Source organism: Oncorhynchus keta, chromosome 23 (assembly GCF_023373465.1).
Source record: "Oncorhynchus keta strain PuntledgeMale-10-30-2019 chromosome 23, Oket_V2, whole genome shotgun sequence".
In the NCBI taxonomy this organism is placed as follows: domain Eukaryota; kingdom Metazoa; phylum Chordata; class Actinopteri; order Salmoniformes; family Salmonidae; genus Oncorhynchus; species Oncorhynchus keta.
In genome coordinates, this window is record NC_068443.1 from 20528463 (window position 1) to 20551489 (window position 23027).

A 23027-nucleotide genomic window follows, 5' to 3' on the forward strand; every position below is an offset into this window, starting at 1 on the left:
CACCTGTTAATTGAAATGCATTCCAGTTGACTACCTTATGAAGCTGGTTGAGAGAATGCCAAGAGTGTGCAAAGCTGTCATCAAGACAAAGGTGGCTACTTTGAAGAATCTCAGATATATTTGGATTTAACACTTTTGATTCCACATGTTATTTCATAGTAGAATGTAGAAAATATTACTAATAAAGAAAAACCCTTGCATGAGTAGGTGTCCAAACTTTTGACTGGTACCTGAGATGCATACATAGATACTGTATGTACATACATACATACATGCATACTGTAAATACATACAGTGGGGCAAAAAAGTATTTAGTCAGCCACCAATTGTGCAAGTTCTCCCACTTAAAAATGAGAGAGGCCTGTAATTTTCATCATAGGTACACTTCAACTATGACAGACAAAATGAGAAGAAAAACAATCCAGAAAATCACATTGTAGGATTTGTAATGAATGTATTTGCAAATTATGATGGAAAATAAGTATTTGGTCACCTACAAACAAGCAAGATTTCTGGCTCTCACAGACCTGTAACTTCTTCTTTAAGAGGCTCCTCTGTCCTCCACTCGTCACCTGTATTAATGGCACCTGTTTGAACTTGTTATCAAACAGTCACACTCCAAACTCCACTATGGCCAAGACCAAAGAGCTGTCAAAGGACACCAGAAACAAAATTGTAGACCTGCACCAGGCTGGGAAGACTGAATCTGCAATAGGTAAGCAGCTTGGTTTGAAGAAATCAACTGTGGGAGCAATTATTAGAAAATGGAAGACATACAAGACCACTGATAATCTCCCTCGATCTGGGGCTCCACGCAAGATCTCACCCCGTGGGGTCAAAATGATCACAAGAACGGTGATCAAAAATCCCAGAACCACACGGGTGGACCTAGTGAATGACCTGCAGAGAGCTGGGACCAAAGTAACAAAGCCTACCATCAGTAACACACTACGCCACCAGGGACTCAAATCCTGCAGTGCCAGACGTGTCCCCCCCCCCCCTGCTTAAGCCAGTACATGTCCAGACCCATCTGAAGTTTGCTAGAGAGCATTTGGATGATCCAGAAGAAGATTGGGAGAATGTCATATGGTCAGATGAAACCAAAATATAACTTTTTGGTAAAAACTCAACTCGTCGTGTTTGGAGGACAAAGAATGCTGAGTTGCATCCAAAGAACACCATACCTACTGTGAAGCATGGGGGTGGAAACATCATGCTTTGGGGCTGTTTTTCTGCAAAGGGACCAGGACGACTGATCCGTGTAAAGGAAAGAATGAATGGGGCCATGTATCGTGAGATTTTGAGTGAAAACCTCCTTCCATCAGCAAGGGCATTGAAGATGAAATGTGGCTGGGTCTTTCAGCATGACAATGATCCCAAACACACCGCCCGGGCAACGAAGAAGTGGCTTCGTAAGAAGCATTTCAAGGTCCTGGAGTGGCCTAGCCAGTCTCCAGATCTCAACCCCATAGAAAATCTTTGGAGGGAGTTGAAAGTCAGTGTTGCCCAGCAACAGCCCGAAAACATCACTGCTCTAGAGGATATCTGCCTGGAGGAATGGTCCAAAATACCAGCAACAGTGTGTGAAAACGTTTGACCTCTGACATTGCCAACAAAGGGTATATAACAAAGTATTGAGATAAACTTTTGTTATTGACCAAATACTTATTTTCCAATTTTCAAATAAATTCATTAAAAATCCTACAATGTGCTTTTCTGGATTTTTTTCTCTCATTTTGTCTGTCATAGTTGAAGTGTACCTGATGAAAATTACAGGCCCCTCTCATCTTTTTAAGTGGGAGAACTTGCACAATTGGTGGCTGACTAAATACTTTTTTGCCCCACTGTACATACTGTAAATACATACATACTGTAAATACATACATACATACTGTAAATACATACATACTGTAAATACATACATACATGCATACATACATATATACTGTAAATACATAGCTACGTATGTGGCAGGTAGCGTAGCGGTTCGAGCGTTGGGCCAGTACCAAAATGTCTCTAGTCCGAATCCCAGAGCTGACAGGGTGGAAAAAAATCAGCCCTTGAGCAAGGCACTTAACCGTATTTGCTCCAGGGTCGGTATTGTTAATGGCTGACCCTGGCCATGACCCCAATCTCCGAGGGTGTCTCAGAGGGAGTTGCAAAAAACACATTTAAATTTCACACGTGTATAATGCGCTCTTGCAATATAAGCATCCCCAAAATTATTATTACATAGATACATACACAGATCTATCGTTACATACATGCATACATACACTAACTTATAAATGTATAAATATAATCACGTGTTCTAAATATATAAAGCTGTCATGAACTGTCAATATCAAACATCATACTGAATATCTACCATTTTCCAAGCCTTTTTAGGGGCAATCTGTTCATTATTTTGGTATAGATTTTTGAGGGGGATTCCATCTTTTATGTGATTTTAAAATGACCTTCAGAGTTCTTACCTTGAGGGTCACCATGTGGTGTATTTACACCGAAAATAATTCAGCCCATTGTAGCCCGCTAGCTAATGAGATTGGTCGTTAAGTGAATGACACAAAGGCTACAAAAAGAGCTTAGTGGCTCCGTTGAATATTACAGTGTCCTCACACACACACACAAACACACACACACACACACACACACACACACACACTCAAACACACACACACAAACACAAACCTCGCGGCAGTGACACACTGGACTAGCCTGGCTACCCACCCCACCTCGATTTCCTTCTACACCATCACCTCTATGAAAGGCAAAACAAAGGCTAACAGGGGCATGGTAAGTCAGGCTAACAATTCTGCCCTGTCGGAAATGTTAATGTCTCTGTGTCTCCATGTCTACGTATGAGAGTGCGAGCGAGTGAGTGAGTGAGTGAGTGAGTGTATCTGTGCCTGTTTAGTGAATGCAGAGCTTTCAGTCTCAGAGTAAATAGTGCTCTCGACAGATAAATAGATTCATGAAAGGTTAGCGCAGTGCCTAAGGAGACTGTCACTTCCAGACATGTTGGCTAATGTGACAGAGGACAAGACCCAGCTGTTTCCTCTTGCTTGCTTCCTAACTGTAACTTTACTCGCTTGCAACCCTCTCTATTATTTTCCCCCTGAACTTACGTCTGATGTCTTCTTTATGGAAGTACTGTAGTTTTGTCTTTTTCCAGCTCTACTTACACCTCTACTCAGAAAATATTATCAATGCATGTTTTTTAAGTTACTTTTTACTACAAGTTGTGCCTTAGTTTCTATTTTCCATCACAGGATGGTAGTTTCATATTGACATCTCTCTGGTTCGTGCATTCAATTCGTGTCCATAATAGTTTTTTTTCTGACTTAAATTCATTTCTGGCTTAGACATTTTGTTATTGTGCGTGACAATTCAATATGTAGACGTTTTTTTGTATGTATAACCATACTCCTGAATTTGACATTTAGACCTGTCACTGCCTTGTACTTGTCCTATGCTTGCAGGTACTCTCAACTGGTTTAAGCTGGTTGTTTTACATATAAGTATATTATGTATCCTACATCATTTATATTGTATCAAAATATCATGCACGACCGGCAGACTGCAGCGTGGGTTAAAGTCCATATTTTTTATTAAACCCTAGAGTTAATTCAAATTTACATTTTATTGATGCATATAATTATAATCACAGACCATCTGCTGATCTGGCAAGCTCGGTTCAAACTCACAAAACAGTCCTGCTAACCTTTAAGTACAACATACTATAGTCAGGGTTTAACTCGGCTATCCCAGAAGAGTGTGTGTGTTAGAGGAGATTGTATAGATTTAGCATAATACTTAATTCAGATCCTCTAGGGCTGCTCCTGCCATGTGTGTTAAATATATCACGGTCACTTCGATAACCACCATGATATTAAGCATGATCAATGTTAGCAACAGCCTGGCTAAGAGTACACATTACTAACTTTTTGACACATGTAGGACTACAACCTACATTGCCATGGTTTCAGGCATTTAACTGCACAGAGGTTTGTATTATTTCACTCTTTTTCCTGGTTTGGAATAATGTTCATAACATGGTCAATGAAAACTATTTTATTTACTTTCCCCATTTAGAATAAGTAAATTACAACACTTTTATAACCATTTCCTTGCCTTTTTTCAACAAAATAAGAAATTCACCATCAGGCATCTCTATAAGGCATAAAATACTTATGTACAACTCATTCCAAACAAAGCTTACGCAGACTGAGAATTCATATGCCAGAGGTAAATCCCAGTTAACACGGATTTATACTGGCATGAGTTAAAGGACTAGAGTTTGTAATCCAGGTGGCCAGGGGATTTTGCCACACAGTGAAATCACTTAAAACTCCCCCAACGTCCTGAGCCATGGAGCTCAGAGAGCTGGGAGATTTTTCAGAATTTATGACAGCACAGCTGAACTCTTCCTGTGTGCGTGTGCACGCTCGTGTGCAAGCGCCTGTCCACCTGTGTGTGTGTGTGTGTGTGTGTTTATTTGGATAATTTACTTCCTTTTATATACTCAATTAGTATGATTGGAAGCCAGATAACGACATGAGACCTTGACAGATTGGTATTATCCTCTTTTGACAGGGCGAGTGGATAGTATTGGGAATTCAGCGTCCCATCTGCATAAGCAGAAATAAATGTTTGTAGCTGAAAGTAAAGGATAATGGCCTCTATTTTAACAGCCGTTGACTCCACCTCTTAATTAGTAAAGTGACCAAGTGGTCATTGGATACATTTCCCTTTTTCCCAGTTTGCTCTCTATGAGCTCCATGTACTGTAAATGTTTGGATGTGTGTGGCTGTGGAGGATGAGAAGACGGGAATAGTTTGTGTGTTTGTATGTGCGTGCACGTGTTTGCGTGCCCGTGCACACTTAAAGTGTGTGTGTTTGGAGGACAGGACAGAGGAGCAGAGATGGAGTGGAGTTGTTTAATGACAGGAACAGCTGACTTGTTTAGAGAGCAGTGAAAGGTAATTAACCCTGGGAAAACTACAGCTGCCATGCGAGCTGTTCACTTCAGTGCAATCTGATTAGGAATCAATGCTTCAGCGCTGCCTAGCTCCTTTCAGACACACTGTGTGTGTGTACTGTGTGTGTTTTTTCTAGGTAAACTTTTCCCACCCGGAGGCCTCTGGGCATGGGAGACCTGCCTTTTGTGGCACGGGATTAGCTCGAACGGTTACTACGTTTCTCCAAATTGCCGACCACCTGGTAGCATTCAGGCAACCCTCCTCCTGCATGAAAAGGGTCTCCTTGGAAAGAAACAATGGCCAGGATTACTCTGTAGTGATGACAGACACCCGGGCTGGAACTTCTTTTCTCCCAAACACCTGTCAATGAATTAGTCCTCGTTAGTGTTTTGAAAAACTTATGTTCAATAACGATTTGAAAGATGCAAACTAACGTAGCATACAGTATTCACACCCCTTGACTTTTCCCCATAACTTCAAAGTGAACTCTGTTTTTAAAAATGAAAGCTGAAATGTCTTGAGTCAATAAGTATTCAACCACCTTGTTGTAGCTAGCCTAAATAAGTTTAGGTGTAAATATGTGCTTAACAAGTCACATAAGTTATAATGACTAGCTCATCTCTGTACCCCACAATTATCTGTAAGGTCCCTCAGTTGAGCAGTCAATTTCAAACAGATTCATCCACAAAGACCAGGGAGGTTTTCCAAAGCCTCGTGAAGAAGGGCACCGATTGGTAGATGGGTACAAATTAAAAATCAGACATTTAATATCCCTTTGAGCATGGTGAGGTTATTAATTACACCTTAGACGGTGTATCAATACACCCAGTTATTACAAACCTACAGGTGTCCTTCCTAACTCAGTTGCTGGAGAGGAAGGAAACTGCTCAGGGATTTCACCATGAGGCCAACAATGGTGACTTTAAAACAGTTACAGAGTTTAAGGGCTGTGCTAGGAGAAAACTGAGGATGGACCAACTTTGTAGTTACTCCACAATACTAACCTAAATTACAGAGTGAAAAGAAGGAAGCCTGTTCAGAATAAAGAATATTCTGTGACGGCAGGTAGCCTAGTGGTTAGAGCATTGGGCCAGTAACCAAAAGGTTGCTGGATTGAATCCCCGAGCTGACAAGGTAAAAATCTGTCGTTCTGCCCCTGTTGACGGTAGGTCGTCATTTTTTATTTATTTTTTACCTTTATTTAAAACAAGGCAAGTCAGTTAAGAACAAATTCTTATTTTTGGCCTAGGAACAGTGGGTTAACCTTGTCAATTTGTACCTTGTCAGCTCGGGGATTTGAACTTACAGCCTTTTGGTTACTAGTCCAACGCTCTAACCACAAGGTTATCCTGCCGCCCCATTGTAAATAATAATTTGGTCTTAACTGACTTGCCTAGTTAAATAAAGGTTAAATTTAAAAATAAATAAATTCCAAAGCATGCATCCTGTTTGCAATAAGGCACTAAAGTAAAACTGCAAAAAATGTGGCAAATAAATTTACTGTATGTCCTGAGTACAAAGCTTTATGTTTGGGGCAACACATTTTCAAGCATTGTGGTGGCTGCATCATGTTATGGGTATGCCTGTCATCGGCAAGGACTAGAATTTTTTATTTTATAAAAGAAAAAACGGAATAGAGCTAAGCACAGGCAAAATCCTAGAGGAAAACCTGGTTCAGTCTTGGGAGACAAATTTACCTTTCAGCAAAACTATAACCTAAAACATAAGGCCAAATGTCTTACCAAGACGACATTGAATGCTCATGAGTTGCCTCGTTACAGTTTTGACTTAAATCAGCTTGAAACTCTGACAGAGCTTGAACAATTTAAAATAAAATAAAATGCAAATATTGTACAATCCTGGTGTGCAAAGACTCTTACAGACTTAACAAGAAAGACTCACATCTGTAATCGCTGTCAAAGGTGATTCTAACATGTTTTGACTCAGGGGTGTGAATACTTATGTAAATGCAATATTTCTGTGTTTCATTTTCAATAAATTAGCAAACATTTCAATTAACATGTTTTCACTTTTTCATTATGGAGTATTGTTTGAATCTGGATGAGAGAGAAACAAATGTAATCAATTTTGAATTCAGGCGGTAACGCAACAAAATGTGTAATCGGTTAAGGGGTATGAATACTTTCTGAAGACACTGTATGTGTTAATTGATTGTGTAGAAGCTGCAATCCTGTGATACAGGTTTAATTTCCTTTGGGTTATTATTAGTCTTGGTAGTTATAGATAGCATGGTAGGAAACCATTCCATAAAACAAAGCAATATGCTGTTTTTGAATATTCAACATTTCTGTTCTGATTGAGATTGATATTTGATAATTAATTGCAATTCATCTAAAAAGCCATCTTTCATAGAATAATATTACTATAAAAGTGCCCCAAATTTAGTGAAAAAAAATATCTCTGATGGCTGAACAAGAAGAACCAATCTGGACTTTGTGCCACTGTGACTGTGTGGACCTGGTCCAGATTAACTCAATTTAGAAGGGAAGGCTTTGGGATGACTTTGGAAAGCGATTACACAATTTTTAAATCACCTCAGCGCAGGTGTCACCGTCTGACTCTTTTATGGGGTGCTTTGCTAACTGGCTCCAATAACAAGTTTCCCCTGTAGTTATGCCATCATAACAAATCATTGAAGCGATAGTGGCTGGCCAGCCAGGCTCCTAATTGTCTGTTAAGTATTCTGTGGAGCATCGTTCTCTTTATTGAAGCTTCTCAGTCTTGGGGAAGTGATAAGACAGAAGCCAGTTTGTAGAGCCCCGTATAAAAGTAACTCATTTGGCATGAGACAAACACTTTGCTTGGCGGACAGGATGGCTGCATTGGAGATGGTTATGTCTGAAATCACAGTTGTTTCTAGAAGTCCGGAAGCGCCCCTCTATGAGGATTTTGGTGTGTAAAAAGTGCCCACTGATCAGAAGATATTCTGTTTCCCTTTTACTGTATTTATGTGAATGGATTGGTGTTCTACACTTTGGCGATTGTTCATACGTTTTCTCTCCTTCTCACTCTGTCTTTGAACTTATATTATCAGTACAGAAATAGCGTGGAATTGGGCAAGTCCGGTATGGTTACCTCCATACCTTACCTGGCTTAGCTTGTGTTAGTCTCTTTAGCCTATTTGCTGTCACTGTCCACAGTTGGTTCTACTGTATTTAGCACCATTCCATCATCTTCTCATGGTACTGAATATTCAATCTTTCATTGGAAGAGGTATACTGTGACATTTTTGATGGGATGAGTTTGGAGTGTTACAAAGAACAAACTACTCTGTATGACACTTTAAACTTGTATAACCCCTAAGACTATGTTCAGTACAATTGGAGCTCACAGAGGTGTTGCTTGAGAGGTCAAACTATTAGTTCAATCATATCTATTAATTCTGCATCATAAGAAAGACACCAATAACTGAAAATCTTTGGACCCATTTGTTTATATTTAAGTAATATTAAATATATTACTTTTATAGGAACATTACCCTATTATTATTTTCAAGAGTTTATAAAATGCACTTGTATAAAAAAAGAATCACCATCATTTTAAGCGCCGGCTTTGATATGAATTGGAAAATCAGAGCCCCCCTTCCTCGCTTTCACCCTCCCCTTCCTAAAACGTTTCTTAGCTATTATTCTAATGTCCAGCTGCTAGCTTTTTAAACAGAGGGCATCATCTGATGGCTGCTTGGTCGCAGCACCGCAAATGAAAATAATTATTTCAAAAACTTGTTTATCAAAATAGTCTCTTACACTATGAATGAATTAGCATTTCAATGAAAGGTGGTGAAATCAGTTGTGTTCCTTATCATCATATACCATCTCAGTTTGGCTCTCCACTGACAAGGAATTGCTGTCTGCACACAAGCAACCAGCGTTATTGTAAAGCACACTTTTTTTCTTTTTTTTTTACACTACATATTGCTGATTCTAAGCACGGTTTGCATATAAAAATATGATCAGTTTACCGTATAGACTTAGACATTCATTACAAGGAAATATGAAAGTAAATTGTACTATCTATCGTTTGCTGTTTGCACTTTATTATGCAGAAACAGAAAACACTTAGCATGTCAAATGAATCTGGAAATTATTCCCGGGGTAAACTATAAACACAGAAGTTACCCCGCACATTTACCCTCCTTTTTTCTCCTTCCTCTAGATCAGAGTGTAATTGCCAGTAATCAGGTCTGTTTGCTGCTGATAAAACCTCTCTGAATGCGAGGAACCCTCTTTGTGTGATGACTCAATTATGCCAGAAGTGGCTCATCAAACCTGGCCCATCAGCTGCTTTAATAAATAAGGAGGAAAACTTGCTGCGGGCGCATTATAATTCCATTCATTCCATAATTAAATTCATTCCAGTTTTAACCCTTCATTCGTATAGTCTGCCTCTGGAAGAGGAAACAAAAACAAGGGAGGAGGGGAGGGGAGGGGAGGGAGCGGGTACCGAACAGACAGTGACCTTGCATAGAGCATCTACCCATCCCCATAATTCAAAATGATACTGCTGAAGAAAGGTTAAGAGAAAAGGCTCAATGAGAAGAGAATGGATGGTATCAGTTCAGATAGAGCCCTTCTGTCTACATGCATTGTTTCCACACAGCTTTAGACAGTAATTATGTTAAAAGTGTAATCTAATCATAGCAGTTGGTTGGGGGAGTATGCGGGAGCTGACATTTTAAAACCTTATTTGGTGTTATTCTCATTTGCCTAGCTATCATCTTACATCTGCCCCAATCTAAAGGAAATGTAAGCAAAGTAATTCATGTTTATGGTCTTCGCACTTTTACTTACCCAACTGTAAGGTTATATTGTTTTCTAAATTAAGTACCACTAGTACCATTGACTCGTCTGTTAATTACACAAGGGTGTCCCAAGTGCAGGGATAAGCTGGGAACAAGGGGACATTTGAATGACAAGGTTAATGATGATTATTATTATACTAATGAATATCACTATTAGTTGGAGCAGTAGCTTTACAGTTGTTGGGTGGGTAAAAATTGTAACAGCACCACTTGTATTGATGGTGACATACAAGTACCGTTTGGCTTAGGAATCAGCAACAGTATTAGTTGTCATAGTTGCACAGATGTAGGATCTTAATTTGACCAGTTTCTCATAGCAGGAAAATAATCCTGCAGCAACAGGAAATGTGAATTTTTGTGTGGATTATAATTAATGGACATTTTTGTAGGGGTTGGTCCATTTTTTGTTAGGGCAAATCAAGTCCTTAGAAGCCTTTTTAAATCGTGAATACACTACACTCCTACACCTGTAGTAGTAGTTGTTTTAAACAGTAGAATGTAGCTTCAGTATCAGCAATATACAAAACTGCATGACCTTGTCAATGGCTAACCTTTTTGAAGTTGATTTCCAATAACACAAATAACCTCATACTTGTATATTTAGCCACTTGTAGTTTGTATGGCTATGAGGAACAATAATTATGAACAATAATATGCTTGATTGCATTTATATTTTGTATTGGAGCAGGGAAAACCACAGTTGGATCCAAAGTAACAGATCTAACGTATAAGCAGTCCCCATTCAACCCCTCTCCAAACGGTGTGTGAGGCCATGGTTATTCATGACTGTTGGACTGGGAAGCCCTCTCCTCTCCCAGTCTCAGTCCGTCACAGCCCATTCTCTCCTATCCTCTGTGGTGGGAAAGGTAGCAGATGGAATAGGGTGGGGAATGGGCTGGTCCCAAGGACAGCATGCAAAGCAGCCAGATTAGCACATAGAGAATCCCATAGAAACCCTGCACATCAGGCATTAGGCAACTCTGCTCAGTATCCCCAGAGAAATCTGCCCCATACATGGGCAAATAGTCCTCAGAGAGCAAGACATTATTTGTCTATTTGTGTTGGGGGGCAGGAAAATGATTCAGCAGATGACAAACCCACCGGCCTTCCTTAAATAGTAGTGAGTCTCTTTTTTCTTTTTCTTATGCTAATGATTCCGAGTCCCCCCCTTTTGGTTTGCAGAGGGGAAATGCTCTGAGTGCTGTAATTAAGATGTTTTTTTCTTTTTCCTTTTTTTCCCAAAGCTAACAGAAATAAATAATTATTGTAATAAGATCTGTGAAGTGAAGAGGCTTAATGTACTCATTGTGTTTGTCCTTGTTTTCCCTCTTGGATGTTTTGTGTTAATGAGACTGTGAGCAATTTGATCTCTGTCAAGCAATCAATTTGCATCTTGGTCCTTATTCAACCATGTGAGGTATTATCTTGTTTCCTGCCCGTCACTATCTCTGACTGACTGCACGTTCACCAACCATGTCTATCACCACCAGCACCGTTAGCATTGAGAACAATATTATCAATATGATTAATTAGTTAACCAACCTACAGTATACTACAATTTAGATTGAAAACTTGGAAATTGAGAATCAGTAAAAAGTTTGTTTCTTTCCACTCCACGTTTGATTTGTAGGCCTATATCTATTTTTATTAAAGGTATATTTATTTTGTTATTTTTTTGTTACAGAGAATGAATTTCATGCTCACATCCTGAAAAAAGTCAAGAATTGTGCACAAATCGACCAAGGTGGACTGCGTGGACCTTGCAGCACGTCGTATATATTTCCAAAAAAACTGCAAATAAAGGTAGGCTTAATGTAATTTGATGATATATTTTCCAGTGATGGGTTTGGATACTATACATTTGGATGAAAGAGCATGGAGCTAGTTGATGCCCTCTACAATAAGGGGGGGGGGGGATAAGCAGCATGTTTAGCAGTGTCGTGTCAATGCTCTTTTGACCCCCGCAAAATATGTGACACAGATATTGTTTTACATATGCAGTATGTTGAGTCTGCTGCTTTATTTTTATACCACAGCACTTGTATTGTAGCCTACTGTACGTTGAATGTGACCGTGCCTCCCAGGCTGCATTTAGACAAGCAGACCAATTCTGATCTTTTTTTCACTAATTGGTCTTTTAACCAATCAGATTAGCTATGAAAAAGACTTGATGTGATTGGTCAAATGACCAATTAGTGGGGGGAAAAATCAGAATTGGCCTGCCTGTGTAATCGTAGCCACAGTGTTCTACTTTTGAAAGCTGTTCCTAAGTCCAAAATGGCTGGCAGAAACCATGACAATGTCCAGACAGCCTTGGATGAAATAGTATGACCATAATGTCAACCATAAAGAAATGGGAAAACATTTTGTACCAATGACCACCAAAGATCTATCATGTGTATGTGTTATAGTTTTGTGCATTGTCAGGAATATATAACATAAACAAATCCCCATCTGAGAGTGTAGTAAATATTTAATACAAACAAAGCCTTATTTGAATAGCATGTACTGTATCTACAGTATTTGTTCTGCCTGTGTAAATATATTCATTGAACATCATGTGTTCTCTCCATGTCTACTTCTCTTACTCGGAAACATCCATAGGAGATTTCCACGTTGCTCCATTACTTCTGATTCATCCTGCTTCAGAATTAGGTACAGCTTTGAGTTTGTGAAGGACCAACAATAGCTTTTGTCGAATGGGTGTCAAAAGCACATGCTCTATACCCTCTCAGAACCTCTGTGCTGCTCACAAAGCAGAACATATAATACCTGAACACAAAAAGTTTGAGCTGTTTCTCCATCTCCCCTCAGATGACAGTCAATCACATTTATTTATATTTCCCTTCTTACATCAGCTGATGTCACAAAGTGCTGTACAGAAACCCAGCCTAAAACCCCAAACAGCAAGCAATGCAGATGTAGAAGCACGGTGGCTAGGAAAAACTCCCTAGAAAGACTAGATACAGGCCTTTGAAGGAATACAGTATGTAATTGAACGTTCTAACTAACATATTGAGCGCAGTTGAAAAATTATGAACTAACAAAATATCAGTCAAGTGTATACTCCTCAGGGTCAAAACCAAGTTCATCAGGTATCTTACGAAGATAGAAGCATTATTATATTCAATATAGTATTTTCAATATATTCAAATAAGTATTTTCAAAATACATGATATTCTGGCTTTACTTGTAAGATAGAGGCATTTAAATGGTTCGTGTACAGAGCATTAATAAGGCATTAAATCAGAGGTTATGTTATGAAATATTTAAAAAGTGTTTAAAACAAGTAGATTTGCATAATGTGAGTGTTGCCTCTCAGTAACACAGAAGTGCCTAATGTGAAAATATTAGTCAATCTGTGAAATTACACTATCTGAATTTGAAATTGAAATTAATTTTATATTATAGTAGACATTGTAACACATACACTATCTATACAAATCTTGTTTAATAAAAAAATGTATACAAAATGAGTGAGTATCTCTTGTCTGTTTGTTTGTCTGTTCATACGATGATGGAAAAATTGTAATGACCTAATGAGGTAAATTAGTTTTTACAGAATGTAATCTTTAGTGTTTGGGTAGTTGTTTGTCTCAATAGGGCCCTAGTAATCAAAAGTAATGAACCTATTATGAGCAGGTCCTCCGAGGGCCCGGCGTGGCATTGAAGAGTGTGGCACATAAAAGGTTTATTAAAGTAAATTAAGGTCCATCACTGCCACACCTGCTCCCCCATTATAAATGTATGACAGGTCAGTGCCTTCAATCACAACAGCAAACCAGAGAGAGAAGTCATGTTTCCCATTACCAGGAAAAGTAACAGCGTATCTATCCTGTGACTCACAAATTTCACTGGCCTGTGACCACTATACACTGCCATCAGCCCAGAATAATTACCTTTAATAGGTTTTATTTGGGATCCACATGAGATGGTGACGAGGGAGAGTGGATGGATTTGAACAACTATTTTGGTCAGACACTGTTGTCTGTCTGTACCACCACCTGCACTTTAATGTCATTATTTTGCATTATGACGTTTTTTCCACCTCAAAGTTTATTTTGTTTTATTAACTTCACCTTCAGTTGGTGTTTTGCTTTTACATGTGTTTTCATGACTACACCCATTAAATGCCGCAGATAATCAACACGTAAATACATAAATGTTCCGGGAAATATAGGGTAATGTTGATAGGAAGGTTCAAAGTTACTTCAAATAAACTTCAAGAACCCTCAAATTGGATGGATACAGCATCTGCTGAGCAAATGTTAACATCATTATTCCAGTCCCAGTTGTCAACAGAATCTGTATTTTGTTAGAAATGAGTGTTACATGCTAAAGAATACATTGTGTGTTCTTTATCAACAGATGGATTCAGAAGGAGAGGAAAACACACTCCAAACATGCAACGGTGGTAAAGGTCAGCAGCGTTGACAACTCTTACCATGTTCAAGCAAGCACATCAATAGCAGTAACTAAGCACTTCAGCAATTCACGCACATTCTACTTATACATCTATGGGGTCTAGGGAGGAATCAGTTCAACAATCCAACTTTACAACTGTCAGTTTTACAAATTATCTTACCAATTTGAAGAGCACTGCATTGCCATTATTTTATTCAGATGGGGAATTACTTCATCAAATTGGAACTGTGGCTCAAATTCGTTAAGGAGTGAATATATATAGTGTGATTGAAAACCCCTAGACAGGGGGATGCCATTATGCTAGTGTTCCAAGCCTCTAAGGTCTGGCTGGTGGCACCAGAGCCATTACTATGTCTGGGAAATTCATGGAAGCTTTATTATGGGGTTGTGCTTCATGGGAATACGGTGGACTTGAATGAGAATGAGATTTGCATCTGTGGTGCATGGCCCTCAGGGAAAATCGATTTGCCTTTTCAGATGATGTTGTCAAAGCTGTCAGGAGGATGAGCTACAGCAGATCTCAGAAAGAGGAGAGCAGATTGGGGTTGTGGATATTTAAAAAAATAAATAAATAAAAATCTATATAAAGGGTACCTTGCCGATGATTTTAATCATATCAGAAGGCTTTTGTTGAAGTAAAATAGTTCATTATAAAAGGTTGCAAAAAATCTATTTTGATAAGTAGCTGTAAAAGTAATCTTTTCATAGAACATTTGATAGAGTACAATCCAAAATCATACTAGGTGAACACCCCATTACCATGAGTGTAGTCGGCCACAACTGCTTATCAAAAACATGGAGCTAGTACAGTAGATTGGTAGCTTTGATCGGGATTGTGTTTCTCCAGTAGCCAGATGCGTAGTCACTCCACAGTGGAAATGTAAACATTACTATTTACCTGACATACTTCTGTTTCTGTTTACAGTTCCAGCTGACTGCATCACCCAGGCTCCAAGGTAAGGGTTCATGACCTCTTTGTGAAAATAAACACTTACAGGTATCCTCTAATTCACCCCAGGTTTCTATGCCCTTGCATACAGAATGAAATAGGCATCCTTTGTTAGTAGATGTGGTATGCTGGCCATTCTCTTATCTTGATAATACCGGTTATAATTGAATTTGGCCCTGTAGCTTTTCACTGCGCTTCTAGGTACTTCATTTGTATTAATCATCTCGACCATATACAGTTTCTTCAACCTTATGTTTACCTTTTCAATCAAGTTACAAAAAAACACTTGATTTTACTTTCTGAATCCTGAAATACAGTTTGGGAATAAACTGACAATGTTACATTTTACGTTCACTTTCAGTTCAAAGTAACGGCTATGGCCTTTTGTTGACCCCGTTGCTCTTTTTATTCATTCATCCCCCCCACAACAGCACATATGGGTCTATGGCTGCTAGGAAGAGGCTCGCCCAGGAAGGGGTGCAGGGCGCCCCCGTCAACAAGAGAAAGTCTCTCCTGATGAGGCCCCGCCACTACAGCCCCAGTGAGGCATGCTGTGAGGAGGAGAACGAGGACCTGGCACCGCCACAGGACAAAGAAGAGCTGAGGAACATTGACACTCCAGCAGGTAGACAGATGTCCTGTTGTTTGTCTGTTTTGATGAACAATTGACGCTGAATTTTAAAATCCCATCTGTTGCATTCATATTTCCCTCCCTCTCTATTGCATGTCTGCTCGCCATCAGCCAGACCCCATAGTCATTGTGTATTGGAAGTGAAAGACGAGACTGCTGGGTTCACATTAGTTGTGTCTGTCTCACGTCCTCAGTCCTACTTTTGACAGCTTATCTGCCATGATATTTTTGGCATGGCTTTTTCCCCTATTTTTGATGAGGCCAGATTTCAGACTCCTCCTTTTCTTTTTGTCTGTGTTTGGTTTTTCTGAAAAGCCATTCAAAAATGGGTTGAAAACACAGAGAATTGAATAATGATCATGTTTGCTTTAGGCCATTCTGGTTAGAATGTCCTCTGTTGATGTTTGTTTAGTAAAGTGAGTTGAGTTTAGAATATGCACACGATTTATTGATTATTAACACAAGCTAATGTTGCATCTTAAACAGAACCAGGTTCCCTTCTGAAGTATGCTATTGCTTAACCATCTTCTTATAAAACCAATGTTACTGATACAATAGAATACATTTGTGATTATTTGTCGAAAGATACTAAGACCAAGGTGTGTACTCAACAATGACCTAAGGAAATGTTTGTTTATTTCATTGAGCCCCTCCCCCCAAGCAAAACATTTCTATTTCCAAATGAATTGAATTTTGAGCATTCTGGCAACAATACCCATGGTTTACATGTGCATTCTCACCCACTATAATCTGCACTTATTTGGTATAGTTTTAACGATGTAACTAAGCAACAAACGTAATTGTCCCCTTCGAAAGCTTTTGTTAGGCCCTCTTAACACAGTCCAAATATACATAATTAGGCATAATGTCTACAGCTCATTATAGTACACATGTGGGTAGTTAAATGGACCAAGAGAGTAGCTCAATGAATTGTGCAGATTAATTGGAAATGGAATGTATTTGTTTCTGGGGTTCATATAACATTACAATTATCATAACCCTTTCTGCACTAGCTTCGCTATCTGTTTTTTCCCCTTTGATATCTTCCTTTGTTCATATACCTCCCTCTCATGGTCTGTTTGTGTTTCAAGCAGAGCTTTTATGTGTCTGTATTCAGTCACCACTACCTACTTGTTCTGTATTATAACCTTTTAATCCAGAAAAGTTTCTCTTTTTTATCAAAAGAAGGCACCTGCAAACAGCAAGCCCTATACAATACAGTGAACATGTGTCAAAAGGCAGGCAACACAAAGCAATGACTGAACATTGTGTGATTAACATAAGCCTACATACATCTGTAAATATATTTTTGTCACAATCAGGTCTGGGGATATTTTATGTGAAATGTCTATGACAGTTAAAGTGGATAGAAAAAGCAATAAGAATGTAACAGCGGGATACTGTTCATATCTGCATTTTAAAACAAGAGGGAAAAATAAGCCGCTAATTTGGTCGAGCCGCACTGCGTTCAACTCCAGCCAAGCTCCAACCACACTGCGGAGCGCCTGTAATGGCTATTCTGGAGTACAAACTGTTCACCTGTTCCAATACACAAACCACAGGAGGGATCCATGTTTTTCTCTCCCATGCAGTCTCTTTTCCACTGCACTTCTCACTGTGTGTACAGTTGAAGTCGGAAGTTTACATACACTTAGGTTGGAGTCATTAAAACTCGTTTTTCAACCACTCCACAAATGTATTTTTAACAAACTATAGTTTTTGCAGGTCGGTTAGGACATCGACTTTGTGCATGACACAAGTAATTTTTCCAACAATTGTTTACATACAGATTATATCACTTATAATTCACTGTATCACAATTCCAGTGGGTCAGAAGTTTACAAACACTAAGTTGACTGTGCCTTTAAACAGTCTTTAAAAAGACATGATATCAGAAAATGACGTCATGGCTTTAGAAGCTTCTGATAGGCTAATTTACATAATTTGAGTCAATTGGAGGTGTACCTGTGGATGTATTTCAAGGCCTACCTTCAAACTCAGTGCCTCTTTACTTGACATCATGGGAAAATCAAAAGAAATCAGCCAAGACCTCAGAAAACAAATTGTAGACCTCCACAAGTCTGGTTCATCCTTGGGAGCAATTTCCAAATGCCTGAAGGTACCACATTCATCTGTACAAACAATAGTACGCAAGTATAAACACCAATGGACCACACAGCCTTCATTCTGCTCAGGAAAGAGATGCGTTCTGTCTCCTAGAGATGAACGTGCTTTGGTGTGAAAAGTGCAAATCCTTCTCAGAACAACAGCAAAGTACAAAAGTATCTATATCCACAGTATAAACGAGTCTTATATCGACATAACCTGAAAGGCCGCTTGGCAAGGAAGAAGCCACTGCTCCAAAACCACCATAACACCACCAGATTATGGTTTGCAACTGCACATAGGGACAAAGATCATACTGTCTGGAGAAATGTCCTCTGGTCTGATGAAAGAAAAATAGAACTGTTTGGCCATAACCATTGTTATGCTTGGAGGAAAAAGGGGGAGGCTTGCAAGCCGAAGAACACCATCCCAACCGTGAAGCATGGGGGTGGCAGCATCATGTTGTGGGGGTGCTTTGCTGCAGGAGGGACTGGTGCACTTTACAAAATAGATGGCATCATGAGGTAGGAAAATTATGTGGATATATTGAAGCAACATCTCAAGACATCAGTCAGGAAGTTAAAGCTTGGTCGCAAATGGGTCTTCCAAATGGACAATGGCCCCAAGAATACTTCCAGAGTTGTGGAAAAATGTCTTAAGGACAACAAAGTCAAGGTATTGGAGTTGCCATCACAAAGCCCTGACCTCAATCCTATTGAACATTTGTGGGCAGAACTGAAAAGGCGTGTGCGAGCAAGGAGGCTTACAAACCGGACTCAGTTACACCAGCTCTGTCAGGAGGAATGGGCCAAAATTCACCGACCTAACTTATTGTGGGAACCTTGGGGAAGGCTACCCGATACGTTTGACCCAAGTTCAACAATTTAAAGGCAATGCTACCAAATACTAATTGAGTGTATGTAAACTTCTGACCCACTGGGAATGTGATGAAAGAAATAAAATCTGAAATAGGAAGATTTATCTACTATTATTCTGACATTTCACATTCTTAAAATAAAGTGGTGATCCTAACTGAACTAAGACAGGGAATATCTACTGATTAAATGTCAGGAATTATGAAAAATTGTGTTTAAATGTATTTGGCTAAGGTGCATGTAAACTTCTGACTTCAACTGTATGTGTGTGTCATCCATCTGTACAAAAATAAGTTATTTTCTGTCTGCTCTGCTAATTGTAACTAACTGACTTTTAATCTTTGTTGAACAGGCTGATATTCATATTCCTTTGTTTAGAATGAAATGTCTCTAGCAACAAAAATATTATCAGCCACGTCATTGTATGTCTCAAAAAAATCCAGCTTCATATTTTGCATCAAAAAAGGAGTTTAACCATGTCTATTTCATTCACCTACTTCCTCTGTTGCTGGTCTGTCTTCGCCTGCCTTGTATTGTGGTAGTGAATATACATCACATCCCTACATTTACACAATCCAAAATCATATGCTTCAAAACAGGTTCGCCAGATAAGTCAGAGCGATACACTTCCTGCATTTAGCAGCTTTTATTTTGGGGGATTAAGTTGTATACTATGGCCTGATAATGACTAGTAGTATCGGTTTGGTAATGCCTTTATCATCCTCAGTGGAATCCACTTACTAGATTATATAGCCTACATAATTGCATCCTAAATTATCTCCAGATCTATCAACCTATTGGACCCCCCCCTCTTACTTTTAATTTGCTCTGTGACGTACTGTACAGCCTACTTATGATTTATAGAGTAACAACTCTTATGGCCTCACTAAAGAGCTTTCGCACTGAAAATAAGTTTCAATGATTTGGGGAATCAAAATATATTTTAGTGAATCAATCCAAATGATAGCGCTCCATTGTTAATCATTGACCATGACTTGATATTAATATAATCAGGGGTGTCACTATATTAAGAGTCATTTAACATACATTTTGGAGATCTAAGGGCCTAGCTTTTCTGTTTGTTTCACTTAAACTGAACAATTCTTGAAACCAGAAATTCAAATGTCATGTCAAATATATTTGACTATTACACGCAGTCCTGGGATATAGTTAACATTTTGATATGTCCATAAAAATGTCCACTGATAAAAAGCGGAAAAGCTTTATTTTAAAAGCTTTTAGTAAAGAATCAATGTAAAAAATCAATTCTCAGGTGCACTCAGTATAATGACCTATTGAAAAAAGGTTCATAAAAAGAAAGAAAGAATCAAGGGAAATCAGGATTTTTGTAAAAAAAATCTAATACTGAAATGTTTTCCTCTTTCTTTGTTCTTGTGCTTACATATGAATATGGGTTCTTAAATGAGTTGTGTGTGATTGACAAGTTAATATCTTTAAAATCACAAAGCCCTGCTTGACGTACACCCCAACTACCTAAAACTGATGTTCAGTGCCACAACCCATGTAAATCTCTGTCATTGTCTGGTCCGTCTAAATACACATCAAGTTGTTGTATTCTGATTAGAGATTTCAAAGAAGAGGAAGACAATCTTGTTCCTCATCTTTAGGTTTCATGTTCAACTAGCCAAAACAAGTGTCTCGTGTATTATCTCTGATGTACTTGAGGAATTGCCAGGAAATCTTCCAGTTGCTGTCCTGTCCATACTATTACTATGTTCATTACATATTGTATTTGCCAATCCTCTTAACAGTCATTTCAGACAACAAGACATGCATTTTCTAGATAGGAAAAAGTGTCTCTACAAAACATTATGGCTAAGCTGAAGTGAGGACATACAAGATTGTTACTCTCTCTGCCTAACCAAATGTTCTCTGAAAAGCATGGCCTTAATATGAACAATTGACTCAAGCTTGAAAAAAACATCACAACATAGTTTTTGTTCTCATTTGCTTTTACTTTGTTTCTAAGATGGATACTCAGAAACACTTAACGAGCCCAAGAGAAATGGCTGCCAGGACGCAATAACAAAACCCCATGATTCCTTTGGATGGTCTGAAGTGGTGACTGACTTTCCCCATCAGGAGGCTGCAGCCTCGGAAACTCTGGAGGACGAAGAAGTGGCGGAACGAAACCAAGAAGAAGAGGAAGAAGACCAAAGTCAGGACAGGATGAGTATGACTTGCAGATCGTCGCCACGTAAAAGCCCATACAGAGACAGCTGGGAAGCCGAGTGGGAGCCTCTGTCCCTGTCTCATTCTGCAAGGGTGAATGGCTCCAATGGCTCTATCAGCAGCCCCTCCAAAGCCACCACCGGAGAAAGATACCTACTGGGGAGAAACGACTACCTACACATGAGAGACCATGAGCCTGACTCTGTCCTTAGTGGGTACAACATGGGCAGAGCAGGTCCCTTCCAGACAGGGACCCTGCGGCTCTACCGATCAACCCCCAGTGAGGAGGACAGTGAGGGGGAGCCAGAGGTGGAGAGGCCTCCTCGGCTGGAGGCCTGGGCCCTGGGCCTGCAGGAGATGGAGAGACCCCTGAGCCTGGAGATGGACAGAGGAGACAGAGACAGAGGAGACAGAGACTGGGACAGAGGGAGGGTGAACCTGAGTCTCCTGGAACAGGCCATGGCATTGCAGTCAGAGCAGAGGCAGGTCCTCCACAATGCCTACAGGGAGATGGATAGGTTCCTACTGGAGCAGATGACCAATGAGAGGAGGCACCAACGGCTACTGGATGTGGACACCAGGGTGGGCTATCATGGATGCAAAGGTACAAATACTTCATTTGAAAATATCTTATTTCTTTGTCAATTCAACATTCTATATGTTTTATTTTATAACAGCTTTTTATCAACGTAATGACAGTGAGGACCCTTTTAAGTCCATCCTTTGGTTTTGTATGTGTACTATTAAAGCCACTTGAGAACAATAGAACTACATACAGTGGATATTGCACTTATTCTAATGAAGAGTAGTGGGCATCAAATAAGTATGCAGCAGACATGATTATGCATGTTTATCTAGTATGAATTAGACCACTTGTATTTCAATGATGAGATGCTTCGAAACGTCAAAATAATAAAGAATCATATTCAGCAGGGGAAATCCTCTTAAGTACGAAACACATTTTGGCAACAATTGAAGTAATAAATAACCAGACTAAAATAAAAAATAAATAAAAAATCTTCTGATGGAATTGCTACTTCCCAGAATATTGGATTTTGATAGGAATCAACTGGATATTTAACCATGACCATAAGTCTTAAATCCGCCCAAAGTACCCCTCATGTTTTCCACTGATTCTTCAAATGACTGCAGCCTAATGTGTAATCCCAAATGTAATCTTTCGATGGATGGGCATTAAGAAGTCAATGCCATGTGTTGAACTGGAAGCCTTAACTAAAAGGACAGATTAATATAGAAGCATTTTGCGAAAAGTGTCTGGCTCTTTGCATGATACTGTACTTTAATCTATTTGTTTCTATGTACATACAGATTCATTGTAGCATTTCTCAGAATCTCACTTAAAATAGTTTCGAGGAACATTCATGCAAGCAACTCTTTACAAGTTTAATGAAAAATCAAACTCAAGTTCATTAGAATTTTACCAAAAGCTATTACCTTTGTTGCACTCTTTGCTTGTGTGGGTAATGAAGGTTACAAAGCATGTTAAAGAATGATACTGCAACACTCTTGAAGGTGTCCTAAGATTGTTATGGAATGTATAGGTGATTGTCTATGTATTAATCTAAGCGCTCCTGTTATTTTCCTCCTCCCAGACTCTCCACGACCAGATAAGAAGGATATAAGGTGTCCTACCCCTGGTTGTGACGGCACTGGCCATGTCACTGGTCTGTACCCCCACCACAGGAGTCTGTCTGGCTGTCCCCACAAAGTCAGAGTCCCCCCAGAGAGTAAGTCACTCAGACATACACATACATGTACGTACATCAGGTATTCTTGAAAGTCAGGACAACACCAATGTATCTTCACTTACATCTACATGTACATACAGGTGTAGGATCTTAATTTGATCACTATTTTGTTGCTGAGAACTTTCCTGCACAGCTGTAAATGGAGATGAGCTTTGTGATGTACATACATTATAGATGAACAGAATTGTACTTTCCCTGTAGCCTACTTTAGGCCAGCTAATGCCCTAACCACCGATCAAGCAACATTATGGACTAAATGTTCACATCATGTTGCT

At 39.2% G+C, this 23027-nt stretch overlaps 1 protein-coding gene across 8 annotated transcripts in view; it reads left to right on the forward strand.

The window, feature by feature from the left end:
* The window catches only part of LOC118401970 (suppression of tumorigenicity 18 protein-like), a 64276-nt gene that overhangs the window by 24339 nt on the left and 16910 nt on the right, over nt 1-23027 (forward strand). For all 8 annotated transcript variants that reach the window (XR_008077376.1, XM_035799704.2, XM_035799705.2 and 5 more), the window contains 6 exons: nt 11489-11607; nt 14173-14224; nt 15155-15185; nt 15610-15803; nt 20781-21587; nt 22597-22731. Coding sequence is in view for 7 of the 8 variants with exons in the window: in XM_035799704.2 (XP_035655597.1) it covers nt 11489-11607; nt 14173-14224; nt 15155-15185; nt 15610-15803; nt 20781-21587; nt 22597-22731 (1338 nt within the window). In the remaining variant the exon portion in view is untranslated. The remainder of the gene's footprint in view (nt 1-11488; nt 11608-14172; nt 14225-15154; nt 15186-15609; nt 15804-20780; nt 21588-22596; nt 22732-23027) is intronic.